The sequence below is a fragment of the Hyaena hyaena genome, unplaced genomic scaffold (assembly GCF_003009895.1).
Source record: "Hyaena hyaena isolate Hyena2069 unplaced genomic scaffold, ASM300989v1 scaffold_14, whole genome shotgun sequence".
Taxonomy (NCBI): Eukaryota; Metazoa; Chordata; class Mammalia; order Carnivora; family Hyaenidae; genus Hyaena; species Hyaena hyaena.
Genome location: NW_024080646.1, coordinates 6620251 through 6636020, shown reverse-complemented (window position 1 = coordinate 6636020; position 15770 = coordinate 6620251). Strand labels below are relative to the sequence as shown.

At 44.9% G+C, this 15770-nt stretch overlaps 1 protein-coding gene across 2 annotated transcripts; it reads right to left on the bottom strand.

The window, feature by feature from the left end:
- Nucleotides 1-1850: 1850 nt before the first annotated feature.
- Nucleotides 1851-6868, bottom strand: ADCYAP1 (adenylate cyclase activating polypeptide 1). Of its 2 annotated transcripts, none has more exons than XM_039218296.1 (5): nucleotides 6625-6868; nucleotides 6215-6325; nucleotides 3887-4018; nucleotides 3334-3432; nucleotides 1851-2236 (listed from the first exon to the last, which is right to left on the bottom strand). In XM_039218296.1, the coding sequence occupies exons 2-5, from the start codon at nucleotides 6322-6324 to the stop codon at nucleotides 2047-2049; spliced, it is 531 nt and encodes a 176-aa protein (XP_039074227.1). In that variant the 5' UTR covers nucleotide 6325; nucleotides 6625-6868; the 3' UTR covers nucleotides 1851-2046. The 2 variants fall into 2 exon arrangements, with proteins under 2 accessions (XP_039074227.1, XP_039074234.1); XM_039218303.1 differs by having other exon boundaries at nucleotides 6639-6868.
- Nucleotides 6869-15770: the final 8902 nt, after the last annotated feature.

Here is a 15770-nt window from a genome sequence, read left to right as displayed (position 1 = left end):
CGAAGAAAGGCACTAAAGCTGCAAACTGCATCCCATGTCACATTGCCTGAGGAGACTGCAGAATTAAAGAAAGATTGATCCCGTACATAGGACTCAGGCATAGATCGAATGCCTCTGTACTTTCACTGTTTGCAATGTGATCTCCTGGCAGCATCCATCCCGCCTGGGAATGCAAATCCAATTCTGTTTTCTTTGATTTATGACTTCATACTGAATCAAATCCGTAAAGGAAAAAGAAAGGTCCTTTAAACTTTACAAGCTAATGTTTAATCTTTTCTTATTCTTTTTTTTTTTTTTTTTAATTTTCCAGAAGAATTTGTGCCTGAATTTTGGGAGTTTGGCTGGTTTGCCTGTTGTAGCTTGATCTGGTTGCTGGGTGAAGGTTCTTTTGTTTATAGAGATTACTCACATGTTCAAGGAATTGATAGGAAACAGACAGACATGCTTTCAGTAGCCAGGAAAGGATACAAAGGGGGAGGTTCTCAGGGTCTGTTGGAGCTTGCTTACTTCACTCTTGACCACAAATATATAAGATAGTACTCATACATATGAAGATGAGGTTTAAATTATTTATCAGTTAGTAAAACTGAGCAACATGTGAACACTACACATTCTAATATGACAAAGGTTGGTTTTATGAAATAAATTTTACTAAGCAATAAGCCATAATGTAGAAAAATACATTTTACCTACAAACTCAATAAACAAGAAACAAAAGGCTCATATTTAGTGCATAATTACTTAGTGGTAACTACACAGGGGTTCCTAAACTTTACAATAAGTACTTGCAGCAAACAACAACAACAAAAAAGAAGCATTCACAACTTTAAGAGAAATGAATGAAAATGGTAAACGGTACTTCAACAGTGCAAAAGGCTAGGAAAGAAGAGCCTTCAGAAAACCGCAAAAGAAAAGGATGGCTCCTAGAGAGCCGGGTTCAAAGAGGAGTATCCTGGTCATTTCACAAGATGAGAAGCATTGACAGCACTGGAGAAAAACACATTGTACTTTGCATCCATTTCCAATATTCAGCGCCCAAAGTCAGTCAGGCAGGGGACCCACAGTGGGACCGGGCTTACCCTCCGCGTCCCAGACACAGGGCAGCTCCAAAATAGTCCCTCTCCAGGGTCCTCCTCTGACTGCCTTATGCTCTGCCTCTTCCAACTTACCTACATTGCCTTCTCTTTGTTCCAATTGCCCTACCCTTGGGATATTGGGTTTCCTGGAAGCACAGAAAAGGGAGCTTTCTACACAAATCTCCCTTCTCTGTACAACCCCCCAACACTTTCCCCAGGGAGCAGTGTGAATTCTAGGGAGAAGCACAATTTGGATTGAGCTGTTGTTTTTTATCAGGAGAATTTCCTTCTAGGCTGAGAGTCTAAAGAGAAACAAATACATATAAAAGAACCAAAGAAAGCAGAAGTATTGGAATTGCCAAACAGCGAGGGCAACAAAGGGGGACAGTGCCTAGTTGAGTACACCTGGGACTGAAGCAGCCTGGCCCAGAGACTCACTAGGAAAGAACGCCCTTCAGCAATTCTCCCAAATCATTACCTTCAAATCTCCCTGGAGCAGGGCATCATTATGTACAGTAGCAAATGGTCAGTATTAATATCTTCAGGCCTGTCGTGGATAAAAATACTATCCTTTTAATTCCATTTTATAAAAATAGGAGTAATATTCAAAACAATGATTGTCTATTTTTCTATTTATTTTATATAAAAACATAAACAGCTCAGGCGAATTTTCAATCCTTGTGCACACTTTGTATGAACTGCTGTCTATTATACCTATATATATATATTCTTAATATATATATTTGTAATATATATATATATCAATTGGTCCACAAAGTATATCTGTGCATTCTCTAGTGCTTTGTAAAAAGAAAAACAATATTATTATCAAAATATTCATTTAATGGCTTTACTTCATACATAAATACATGTTTGGATAGAACACATGAGCGATGACTGTTCAGTCAGTTGGGAAAGTGACTTTTCATAATGTCAGGATTGTATACACAGGGTAGCTGGTAACTCATCGCTACAAATATGCTATTCGGCGTCCTTTGTTTTTAACCCTTTGTTTATACCTTTTCCCTAGGACTGCCGCCAAGTATTTCTTGACAGCCATTTGTTTCCGGTAGCGGCTGTAGCTGTCGGTGAAGATTCCGTCTGAGTGGCGCTTGGAGAGAGGCTCTGAGTCGTCCTCTGCGCCGCCGCCTAGGTTCCCACTGCAAGGAAAGGGGTCGGGAAGAGGGTGGCGGGGCGGGAGACACACATTCAATAGCTGCGGGGAGCAGGCGGGCCCCACCCCACGCGGGAGTCATCCAGGAAGGCTCGGCTCTCGGGCGCACCGCGCCACCTTCCTCTGCCCGTAAGAAGCCGGGGGAGGGAGGGAAGGGACCGAAACCCCTCACTCCGCCCTCCCCACCGAGGATTTGCTGGCAACATGTCCTTACAGAAGGGGCCCGCGATGAGGTCCAGGCCAAGGGCACGAGCGCGATTCGCGCCTAACCTGTCTCCAAACGCTGCCCTTTGAGATTTGACCATCCGTGCTTTTGCGCTAAATTGTCCTAACTGTTCCTCCCACCCCCCACGAACAGAGAAAATAACCAAAGAGCCTCAAGTGCCACGTTAGCTGCTGCCTGGGAGTTTTACATCGATCCCTCAAATCCTAGTCAGACTGGAGCACGCCTCCCCTTCCGCATTCTAAGTCGAAAAACGTGATGATAATAATATAAGTCGACAGGATGTAGGCAATATTTTTCATCGTATGAATTATTCATTGTGAAAAATGTAATGTTTCCCCATGGGCTTTATTAAAATGTTGCCTTCTGCTGAGATGCTCCACGCAAGCCCTGTGCTCTCGGTTTGTCTGGCACGCGCAAAAGAACTGTTACCCTAGCTCCCCAAATTTGAAGATTTGTTGGTTTCGACTTGAATTTACAGTAAAAGGATTTTTTTTTTTAAGTCATGCTTAGAGGAAATTCTAGCAAATCGTCCCGCGAAGCTTGAAGGTTTTCAATGACTTGGGGCGGAGCGTAGTTTTTCTTTGTTTTTTAATTTAAAACGGATTAAATTCCCGGTTTCTCGGCCCTCTCCTTGCCTCTCGCCGCTCAGAACTCACCAAACTTAAGGCGCCGTACCCGAACCTTCCCTGTGACCGTAGGCTGGCCCCTAAGCCCCGGCGGCGCAGACGCACCTTAGGGCCCACGTGCACGCAAGGACGCAGAAGCGGCGCCGCCCACCCGCGCGCGCTCGCACGGACTCCCACCCCGGAGCGCGCGCGCGCGATTCTGCGCCGCTTAACTCTTTCGCAAACTCTTACCCCAAGCCCTTGGCCACGAGCGTCTGCAGGTATTTCCTGGCGGACAGCTGATCCAGTACTTTGCGGTAGGCCTTGTTAAGGATCCCTTGGGCGACATCTCTAATGGGGAAGCAAAGTACGCGCCCAGGGTCACTGTGCGTCCCCAAGTGGCTGCCCCAGGCCCCCAGCTAGGCACGCCAGCGCTCCGGCGCTCTGGCAGGCTGACGACAAACCCCCAGGGGCACAGAACTTGTAAATGACTCTTTGGGAGGTGTTCCCGCGACTGACTGCCCTGAACGGGAGTTCGTCCTGCCCTCCCGGGATGGCAGGCATGGAGTCAGGCCAGGGCGCGCCCTCACGGCCACTCCTTGATCCACAGACCTTTGGTTCCCACCCGTCCCTCTTGTCCACACAGACCCGCCGGCTACTAACTTTTTGTCGCTCTCTCGGGTACCAGTCAAGGAAAAGAGAGGCTTGAGGGCTTTTATGAAAGACATCCTATTCTGTGGGCCACCACCCCGCCCCTCCCGCCACCTCAGACCCGGGCCTGGCGCGGAGGCCGCGCGGGTGGTACCTCTTCTCCGCCGGGTAGTAGAGCGCGTAGGCGTCGCGCAGCGCGGAGGCGGGGCTCCCCACGCCGGGCTGCTCCGAGTCGTAGAAGTCCTGCTGCGGGTTTCCGTCTTCGTCGTACGCCTCGTCCTCTGGCCTGCAGGGAGAGCCGGGGGCAGGAGTGGTCAGTACAGGTCCCTCCCCGGCTCCTCAAGGACGCACAGAAAGGGGCTCGCACTGACTTTCCTTCTTCCTAAAGGTCCCTCTCGGAGAATTGCCTCTTCTTCCGGGACAGGGGCGGGGCGGGAGTGGGAGAGGGGGGCGGTAGAGGTAAGGCTTTAGAAAGTACACCCAACAGTGATTCCTCACCCCTCCAGGCGGCTCTGCGCCCCCTCCTCTCGCCCTGCAGGGTCGCCCTGCAAGGTCTGGGAAGCCCAGATGTCCATGCCAACCTCGTACCTGGCCACCAAGAAGGACCTGCCCCCTACGGGGACCTGGCGCCTGAGCCACCCCAAATAAGCAGCCACGGGCGGGGATGAGGAAGGTCCTCAGAGACAAGACGCTGGCCGACGCGAAGACCCCATGGGGAGGCCCGGAGCGTTACACCGAGGGAGGCGGATGGGTGGGATGTGCGGCGGCCGACTCCGGCAGCCACCCCCACCCAGCCTCTGAGCCCAGGGGAGCCCTTCCCCGCACAGATGTAGGTCACGGAGAACCTCCGGCTTCTATTTTGGGCGGGAGAGGATTTGGCAGGAACATGAATAATAGATGCCCCTAAACTTAGCCGGTTTGGCGGCGGCTCATTCTTTGTGGCATGTCCACGCACCTTGGTGCCTCGCGTCCAGGGAAAGTGCTAGGCACACGGGACTTCGAAAATTGCTGGTAATGAAATAGGGCTTTGAAGTCATCTAAATAAATAGTTCGCGCTAATCTGTTAGCGATGTTGAGGCGGCGGAAAGGGAGAGTCAACAGGGGACCGAGGGCCAACCGGAGCGCCGCGGTCTGGAAGTCGCCCTTGCCTACCGCCTCTATCCTTAATGTAGGACGGGGAGAGGTGGGCTAAAACACAAAACCTCCTGCCTCGAGTCGCTGGAGAGACCCGGGACGCGGCCAGGGCAAGTAGCGCTCTCTGATAGGGGTTAGAGTCGTATTCGTTCATCTGCTCGCCTTTCCTCCATCCCGGGATTGGTAAGGACAAGGCAAGCACAAGTCTCCGTCCGCCCTGCACCCAGCCCTCCCTTGGCGACTTGCCTCCTCTATGGCCCAGCTTCCCAGAGTCCCCGGGTCTTTCTGGCCATTTCCATCCCTGCCCCGTGCACAAAAGCTGGAATCCTTATATTGAAGCCAGAACCCATATCTTCGGCCAAATCAACGGTCAGTGGCCCCTAAGGAGACCGTTCTTGGGCGCGGCTCAGAGAAGCAGCTTTGCAGGCAGAAGGCGCGCTCGGAGCTGCAGGGAGCCGCGTACACCGTTCAGCACCCACGCTGCGCTGCAAAGGGATCTACTACTGTCCGCTGACCGCCCCGGGACTTTGGGGCTGCGTTAGGAACCCATCAGTGTCAACCGATTAGAAACCAGGGATTGAAAAGAAAGCCACGGTTACTCCAGCCTCTGGCGGGCAGAGTTGTCCAGGTCCTGCCTGCCTGCCTGCTTTCTCTTCCTCCTTCCTTGCATCCGTTTCTTCCCCTTCCTTTCAGACTCATTCTTGTTCTTTCTTCTCTGAAATCGCCTTTCCTCAACCATACCTGGCCAACACTCCCCCTCTCCAAGACAGTCTGACACTCAGGTTGCAGTTGGAAAACGTATCACTTAGGAGAAAGCTCTTTCAAGGGAAAGAATTCGAATTGAAGTGAAAGGGAGATCAGAGGAGAGAGAGGGAGACCCCGCCCCGATAGTCCAGAACAAGCTGTAACAAAGCAAAGTCCACGGGAGCTTCACGCTCAACCCTCCAACCTGGCTGCGGGCCCCAGAGCAGAAGTTCTCCTAACTCAAGCTAAGAATAGGGAAAAGAAGTCTTGCTCGGGGACCAGCCCTGCCCCCTCCTGCAGGCGGGGCTGGGGGAGGGGAGGTTTCTCCAGCCCGCTGAGGCTCCCTTGCTCAACCCTGGCCCCTTCGCGGCGGCGGGCTGGGGGAGGGGCGCGGAGCCGCATTGGAGCCTGCCCGGCCCTCTCGCAGAGCCAGAGCCAGGGCCAAGGCCAGGTACCTGCGGTCCGACCGGGGCTGACGGCGGCGGAGTACTGGGAGCCCCTGGGAAGATGATTGTGGCCGGGACCGCGGAACTGCAGGAGGGCGACCACGAGGAAGTGTTGGGGGAAGCCAAGCCTCAGTTCAGCCCGGACAGCAAGCACCTACCTGATTCCAGGGAACCGGAGTCCTGCGGCGGAAGGTGAGCAGTAGACGCTGCTGTGCATTATTATCCCGTAGACCAGGAGGGCCAGCCTCGCTCCGCTACACATGGTCATTCTGCGCAGGAGGGGAAAGAGGACACACAACTGTCAGAACAGCCCCTGGCCTTTCACCCTCCAACCCCAAGAAACTCCAGAGCTGGGGGAGGGGTCGGCTCCCAGTGTTGAACACCGCTTAAGGACAGCCCGCGCGCGCCCTGCCGCTTCCCTCTCTCTATAGTTAAAAAATATATATGTATGTATCCAGGACCCAATAACTCGCCAGACCTGGTGCAAAGGAAAGCTAACTCATACCCTGATAATGGTCAAAGAATCAGCAAAGGAGTCGTTTGATTTGGTAAGATATTTCCTCCTTACCGTTCAACTCTTACCGCTGCTGGGAGAGGCTGTGTTGCCAAGTAGGACGGCGGGCAAAGGGCTCCTCCAAGTTTCTGCGCTGGAGTCACAACCCAAGAGGCATCACCGTCTGGCTTTAGTGTCTGAGAAGGCGCAGGAATGAGCAGGAGCAGCAGGAGGAGCTGGAGGACTTGTTTGCTGAGGCCAATATTCTGTTCAAAAGTTTGCAGATGCACGGAGCTAGGAGGAAGCGTGACAGGGAGGGAAGGGGGCGAGGAGAGAGATGTAAAAGAAAGAAAGAGGAGGCGAGCAGCTAAAGTGAGGGGTGGGGGACAAAGTGGCCGAAGTCCACCAGGAGAAAGAAGTAAGTGATTAAGGAAAAGAGGGAAAGTCAAAGAAGGAGAAGAAGAAAGAGGGAGGGCCGTGTCTCAGCTGGCATCTGTCAGAACCGCCTGGTCAGGCAGTTGTGCAAGTAGGCAGCGCCTTCTCTGCTCTGAGGTCTCTCTGGCTGCGTCTGAAGCTGCGGCTGCTGCTGCTGCTGCTGCTGCCGGTGGTTACAGAGGTGACCGGACCTCTGCTCCTATTTATATGTGCAGTTGACAGAAATCTATCTGAATTTGGTTTTAGAAGAGACTTGCTTGTCAACATCTGTCTGCCTATGGCCTTTAAGTACAGAATATTTTGTTGCACTGTTGCGCTCCGATTTTTATTCATGGAATGACTTCCTTTTTTTTTTTTTTTTCAGTCACGTAATGATCGGGTATCAGAAAAAGACGTCAGCATCCTAGTCCCTCAAGGAACATATTAACTATTCTGTGCTGTCCTCTTGGATGATAAGATCCGGAGTCATCGACTTCTCATAAACACCTTTCACTCATACAATCCAATTTTTAAGAAGTGCAATTATTTTGATGTTTTTCAATTTTGCCCATTTCTCAAGGATGGGTAAAGAATTCATACAATTTTGAGGATGGCAAAAGTCATGTTTTTAATTATGTCTCTACAATTTCTCTTTACTTTTCATCAAGCCCCAGCAATCAGAGCTCCGGCCTCTAGAATTAAGCACCATCAAGCTCTCCTATTAATAAATTTAATTTAGATCTCCTAATTTCTTGCGTATGTTCTTTTAGATAGACAATTAAATGTGGAAGTCGTTTTGTTTTTAAAGGGAAGTCTTGGAGGATTTTCAGTAAATCGCTAATGAGTCTGGCTGTCGTTAACAGTCTGGCTTGGAATAGATTGATTAGAGTCAAAGCAGCCTTCGGAGTGGGGCCTCTGGAGCTGTCCACACTCTGAGTGCTGAACTCTGGTCATTGAAACATTGAAAATTGCCATTGGTTTAATTTTTCACCAGAGCCTCTAAATCTGAAGATTTGGCACTGATACTATTAACGTGGCAATTCATTGTCCAAGTCTCCCCATTGTTGAGATATGCCCCCCACTGCAGTGTCCATGATTGCTCTTAATGCTGAGAACAGTCAGACCTTGACTACATTTGAGTAAAGAGCATTCTGTTTCCTGTTAATCCTGGTTTTTAAATCTCTAGATGACCTATTTGGACACCTTCACATTTTCTGTGACTCTTATTGACTTTAGAGATTAGAATTGTGAAATTGTATTTTCCTCAAAAAATTAAAATTGTAAGAATTTGGGAGTGAGAAATATTTTCCCCCTTTATTTACAACTTGTGTTCTGTTTGGGGAAATACAGACAGACTGGGAAAGTACGAGGATTCCCAGTACAAGTTCACTTGCTGAGGGCTTCTAACGGGAATCCCTCCACTGGGAACCGTTAAATTTTTTTTTAGCTGAAAATGACGTGGAAAGAAGAAAGCAATAAGGGAAGACTACAGCCACATGGAGGCTCTCAAGCCCTTAAGCAATTTAAGAAGATTCCTAAACTTCTACTCCAGTAAGAGAAAATCAGGTCTATTTCTTTTTATGGCTCAAAGGAAATAGAGTCATCAATAACCATTAGTGTGCATTTTAATTATTTGGATCTTAAACAAAATTTAGAGGAAATGGCAATTTAGTGGGAATATTTCCTATTACAATTTGGAGCTAACATTTAAATAAGCTATATTAGTTCTGCATGCTTTTTCAAAGACAAAATTATAATGCTTCTCATTTTGAATGCCTTTCCTACTTATTTAAGATTTAATATTTCCTTTAAGAAGACTAAGTTTTACTTATTCCTGGCCATGAATAACCAGAAGCTACTGCTTCTTAGTTTATTTCTGGGGATGATCCAGATTGCCTGCCTGCAATAAAGCTATGATATATCTCTTTGTCTCCACTGCATATGTTCGCCTATTTATGTTGAAGTGTTTACATGCATGTGTCCCATGTTCAGCTCTGCCTCTGGAGTAAATTCGCACACAAAGAGCCTGCGGTGAACACAACTGGATAATCAAGCAGAGATATCTTTTTTACGAAAGTCCCCAAAGCTATTACTGACTGTGACTTCCCTGTCCTCCGCCTTGCTTCGCGTCGAAGGTGAACCCGATTAAAATCTTTGCTCTTCCCTCCCACACGAATTCTGAAATGAGTTCAATCTGTAGAAATATTTGAAAATTTCCAAGACTCCTTGTACAAATTCACTACTCAACTTTAGTAAAGGGAGCCACCATGTGGGGAGATTGTTGACTTCATGGACTATCAGAGGGAAAACCACAAACACCATTAACTTTATGGGGAGGGTGACAGAACTACTGGCTCCATGGCCCGCAACAATCTGAACTGTGCCCTGGCTTACACGGGCTTTGCGGCTTTCACTCCGTTCAGCTTAGGCACTCGGGACCTGAGAGCGCGGAACTCAAGGCTCAGCACTCCAAAATTAACGACCTTGAGGCCTGAACCCATTCACCAAAGGGGAAAATTAAGCAGAGAATTCATTTTAAGATTCTTGGTCACTGACTTCCAGAAAATCAAGCTTCCAAGATCCGACTGTGGCTCAGCACAATCTAAAGACCCGCCCAGACCGACACACAGCTACCTGGGGGAATCAAGCCCGGGAAAGGACAGTTCCATAGATCTTTCTCCGGCCAACTGTCTGTCTCTCATTAGGCGAATGTGCGTCCATCGAGCAAGGAAGCTTTCCTTTTCTCGAAAGTTCTGGCCCTGGGCCCTTGAGCCAAGGGATACCGGGAACGCTGAGGAAGGAGAGGAACTAGTCGCTGAGGACAGGGCTCCAAAACTGCTCGGTTCTGCAGTTATGCCCCAACCTCGCCAAACCCTCCTGTGAGTGTCGCACAGGCTCTTTCTGCTTTCTGTTGGGTGGAGGCAAACACGGAGCGACTGATGTCTCAAAGACCAAAACTACCCCCAAGGGCCCCTTGACAGTAGTAATTTGCTGTTACTGTCGAGGAGCATTCTAACTCAGAATTTTAACGCTGCTTTCAGCGAGCCTTTGTTTGGGGAACGGCAAGGAGGAGGGCTCCTTGGGCTAGAGAGGCCGATAGCCACCCGGGGAAGCACTGAGGTGTCCTGGCAACGCCGCGTAGGAAACTGCGGCTGGTACGGCTGGTACCGACTAGTTCTTAGCAAATGCAGGCGTGGATCTGGCTTAAAAGAAGGCATGGGGCCTGCAACGCAAAACAGCAGGACTCTCAACTAACACAGCCTCGCTGGGAGGAGAAGGGGGGAAAGCAGATAGAGTGAGGGAACTGGGCCAGGGCAGGACTAGGGGGAGAGCCTTCCAATTTTATCCTGCTCTCACCGATTCTCTCCCAAAAAAGATTTTCAGTCTCCTAAGGGGACTGAGGTTAAGAGCGAGAGAGAACCCTTCAGATCTCCTATATATAATTTCAAATGACAGGGAAGAAAAGGGAGGGGATGAAGAAGGGACCCAAAAGTTAGAACTTCCAATTAACAGGTAACACAAAGGAATTTTACTCTTTCAGGCAGCTCCACCCTGTCCGCGCGACCTTCCTTCACCAAACAAAGTAGAAGAATTCCCAGGCAGCAAAGTTTCTCCTGAGGCTACGGAAGCATAGACTGGCATAAACTAGACTAGACTCAAATCATTTCTAGTTGGAAAAGCTAGTGGAACTATGGAAGTCTTCCCAGTGATAGGTTTCACCTATGTCCTCTGAGAGCCAGGGGGACAGAAGGCATCACTCTGGGGCTATGCCTCAACCTACCCAGCAGAGGCTGTTTGGAAATATTTGTTGAAAATGATCAAGGACCTTGAATGTCAATCCCTAATATATTAACTGCTTTTTATCCTATTTGTCCTTAAGATATGAAAACATAACTTTTGGTCTGAAATGGTGAATGCTAGAAGCTACAAGTCAAACTAATATTTGCCAGAATTGTTTTTCCTGGCCACTAAACACATCAGTCTTTGTTGAAATTTCCAGCCTTGAAACCTCAATCAACACTCGATTTAAAGAATGTTTTAGCCCTGGAAAATTTGAGTTTTTGTATTTAAACAGGAAGAATATGTCTGGTACATTTCCTGGAATTTGAATTTACAGATGGCTTCACAACATTAGCAAATACCTTGCAGAGACAAGACTCAGTTCCCTAGGGTAAGGATATTTTTCTATTACTTTCCTTCTGGCCTAGGTACCCATCCTATACATAGTTTCCATGTGTTCACTTTTTCTTTTATGACTATGTAACCATCCCCATTGCCCTGTACCTCCACCATCCCCATCCCCTACTCTCACTGATTTTTTTTAATCACATAAAAGGACATGTCTGCACAAATCATCTTCATAAATTCCTACTATAAATAATAGTAAATCAGATCAAAAAATCTTATATTCTCATTCTATTCATTTCTAGCCACAACTTCCCATAAGAACCAGGCTACGGTAGGCTTTTTCAGTGAACAAGCTTGATGCAAAACATCCTTCCCCCATATTAGTGACAAAAGTAAATTACAAACTGTATTCAATTTCACTCTAAACTTTTTCTCTTCTGACTCTTCCAGAAAATGTGATGACTAATGACTCACTTCATACTGATTACACCTGTAGGGAAACCCAAATGTTCTGTAGCAGAGCATCATGAACATCACTTACTGAACTGCCTACATCATGCCCTTCTGAACTCACTATGAAGTAAGATGCTGATGAGCTTACCCATAATGTGTCACAACTTATCTGACCTTCAGAATTTAGTGCTTCACACACTCTGAAAGCAACCAGGAAGCCTTTCCAAGCCGTATGAGCAAAAGCATCTTTCTAATTCAACAACAGAATTGCATGTTCACAGGACCAAAATATTTTGTCAGTTGTTTTAAGAAAAAGCAGACCCTCTGGAAGCAAAAACTAGGATCTAACCTTTGTTGCGGGTTTGGATGATTTCAACTATCTCACATTTATGGCTTTTCTAATACCCTTATTCACTGAATGTTTATTTATTGGGTACCAAAAATATAAACCCCACATTTCACTGTGTAGCATCTGCCAGATTCTCCAAAGATTTCCAGAACATGTCCTCTTAAAAGCCAAAAGGAAGAAAGTCTTCTCTCTACTTCAGTCTAAATCCTCTGATCATATAAGGCTTAATTGCAGGAAGAAAAGCTTGGAGAGTATCCAGGAAACCCAATATCCTAAATGAGTTTTTGTGACCGCTTTTGCAAATGTTGTAAGGAAGATCATTGTGTGCAAAATAAAACAAGGTTTTTATGTGCAAATCAAAAAAAGGATATTGCTCTTTGAGTTCATAACATCCCAAACCTCTGTCATCTTGGTTTAGACTCAGTCTTATCTATCTGTGAGTATATCTGTTTGTAATAATTTTGGAGCCTTTGTTTTTCATTATCCTCATTACTAGCACTTTGTGGTGATGATTATAACTCTGCAAATACTTTTTAACTAATCTTTCTCTCCACCCAGGTATACACAGGCATGATTTTTTAAAAATTATCATCTGCTTGGAATACAACCGTGTTTGCCACAAGTTTACTATTTTAAAACTTCCATTATCATTTCTTTATGTTCTTTTCAATTCTTCCTACCAATGGAGCTACATGATTTTGCTACTCACCAGTTAATAGCAGCAATAAAAACTATTTAGTGAACACATACTGGGCTAAATCCTTGACTAGAGTTATTTTGTTTACCTTTCAACAATCTTTTTTTTTTAATTTTGTTAAATGTTTTATTTATTTCTGAGAGAGAGCGAGAAAGAGAGACAGCATGAGCAGATGAGGGCCAGAGAGAGAAGGAGATATAGAATCTGAAACAGGCTCCAGGCTCTGAGCTGGCTGTCAGCACATAGCCTGACACGGGGCTCGAACCCACAAACTGTGAGATCATGACCTGAGCCGAAGTCGATGCTTAACTGACTGAGACACCTAGGCACCCCTCAACAATCTTTTTTCTAGACACTATTATTATTCCATTTTATGAGAAGAGAAGCTGAGGGTCAAGTGGTTAGGTAACTTACCCAAAGTCACACAGCTTGAATCTCTGTAATCATAAATTCAAATTCAATTCTCAATGATTCCAAACAGTCTTAATGACCTTAGTATATTATACTGGTTTATATATTTATTTTCTCTAGAGCTGTTATAAGTACAAAACTACTCATTTACATGAGCTTTAATCTGTGACTTGACTCAACTAAGAAGAAAATGGATTTCTTATTAATTTTCAAATTAAAAATTATGTTTAATGTAATAGGAATCAAATGCTATTAACACAATAAAAACTGGTTAAGTTAGACAACAAACTCTGCTTTATAGAATAGATATGCTTCTAAAAATATGTGTGTTAAATAATGCATGTATTCTTATTTATATATATCAAATTGTTGAAAAGGTAAAAAATATTGTCATTCTAAGTCATTATTTAAAATGATTTCATACCTAAGAATGTAGCATAAGTTTCAGTGATGTGTTTAAGTTAAAAAAAGAACTTTTTATTTTGTAAGATCACCATTTAGTATCCATTATATCATATCTTATTAAATCATCATGTAATTCAATACCACAGAAACCTTATGATTGCCAGTGAGTCAAGTGTTTTGTGAGTCAAATGAGTTGATATATATAAAAATGTTTAACAAACAATAGATCCTCCTTCTTTGACAGCAGTGACAAGCTTGTATTAGCAATGTTCGGTAATTTTTTTATTTCTCTTGTCAATAGATAGGATACTATTATTCTTATCTTTACTAATGGATAAATTGAGACTCTTAAAAGTGAATTCACTTGCTAACAAAGGACAAAATCAGGTTTCCAGCCCAGGGCTAGCTGTTTACAAAGTTACTGTGCTGTCTACTACCATTTGGCCTCCCTGTTATTACTGTATAATTACCATTATTATTAAAGGGAAATATGCTTCAGCTTTCATAAAAGTACATGATTATTTAACAAAATATAAGTTTTAAGGCAGTAATTTGAACAATTTTTCTTCCTTTTTCTTGACATTTTCAAATAAATGAAGCAGTTATATATAAGTATCATTTTAAATAATATTTTAGGGCACATGAGTGGCTCAGTTGGGTAAGCGTGTGACTTGGGTTCAGGTCATGATCTCAGGGTTTAAGAGTCTGTGCCGGCATCAGGCTCTCTGCTATCAGCAAGGAACCTGCCACAGATCTTCTACTCCCCTCTCTCTCTTTGCCCCTTCCCTGTTAGCACTCTCTCTCTCAAAAATAGAAATAAACATTAAAAAAAGAACATTTTAAAGAAATAAGTAATGAATAAGGATCCATCCCAGGTATTAAAAATGTAATAAAGTTGTAGCAATTAAGACAGTATAGTACAGGTGAAATAACAGATCAAAGGAATAAATAAATAAAAACAAATAGATCAAAGTATAAAATATAAAGAAATAAACACTATTGTGTAATTCCTGGTAGAAAAAATAGAATACTGGGACAACTGACTACCTACTTGGACAAAAAAAGAAAAATTAGATCACAAATCAATAATATTTGATTGTATATATACATACCACTTCTTCTCTATCCATTCAGCTATTGATGGATGCTTCGGCAGCTTCCATACCTTGGCTATTATAAATAATGCTGCTATAAACATTGAGGTGCATGTATCTTTTTGAATTAGTATTTTTGTATTCTTTGGGTAAATACCCAGTAGTGCGATTGCTGGATTATAGGGTAGTTCTATTTTTAACTTCTTGAGAGACCTCCATACTGTTCTCCACAGTGACTGCACCAGTTTGAATTCCTGCCAACAGTGCATGAGGGTTCCTTTTTCTCCACATCCTCCTCAACACCTGATGTTTCTTGTATTGTGGATTTTAGCCATTCTGACAGGTGTAAGGGGTTATCTCATTGTGGTTTTGATTTGCATTTCCCTGATGATAAGTGGTTATGAACATCTTTTCATGTTCATGTCTTCTTCCCATTTTTTAAATTGGATTATTTGGTTCTTGGGTGTTGAGTTTATACACCTGAAACTAACATAACACTGTAAAAAAAATAATACTAAAGTTACACTTACACCAAAAAAAAAAATCCTACTTAAAAAAAAGAAGTGAGCCATTAAGTACAGCACAAGCCTTTTGAAGGTAGGAGTATCAAAGAATTTGTGGACATGTTTTAGAACACCAAAACAGGAGTGCCCGGGTGGCTCAGTCGGTTGAGTGTCCGACTTTGGCTCAGGTCATGATCTCACGGTTCATGGGTTTGAGCCCCAAGTCAGGCTCTGTGCTGACATCCAGGTCAGAGCCTGGAGGCTGCTTCGGATTCTGTATCTCCATCTCTCTCTGATCCTCCACTGCTCATGCTGTCTCTCTCTCTCTCAGAAATAAATAAAACATAAAAAATTTTCTAAAAAAAGAACACCAAAACAATGTCATAATTTTTACTTTATTTTTGTTTACTTTTTTAGTGGTTATTTATTTATTTTGAGAGAGAGAGAAAGGACAGCATTACCGGGGAGGGACAGAGAAAGAGATAGAGAGAAAGAATCCTAAGTAGGCCCTATTCTTAGCTTGGAAACAAATGCAGGCCTCAATCTCACAACTGTGAGATCATGACCTGCACTTAAATCAAGAGTCAGACAGACATTTAACCAACTAAGCCATTCATGTGCCCCTATAATTTTTACTTTAAAGTCATATAGAGGGGTGCCTAGGTGGCTCAGTCAGTTAAATGTCTGGCTTCGGCTCAGGTCATGATCTCACAGTTTGTGAGTTCAAGCCTGGAGTCGGGCTCTATGCTGACAGCTCAGAGCCTGGA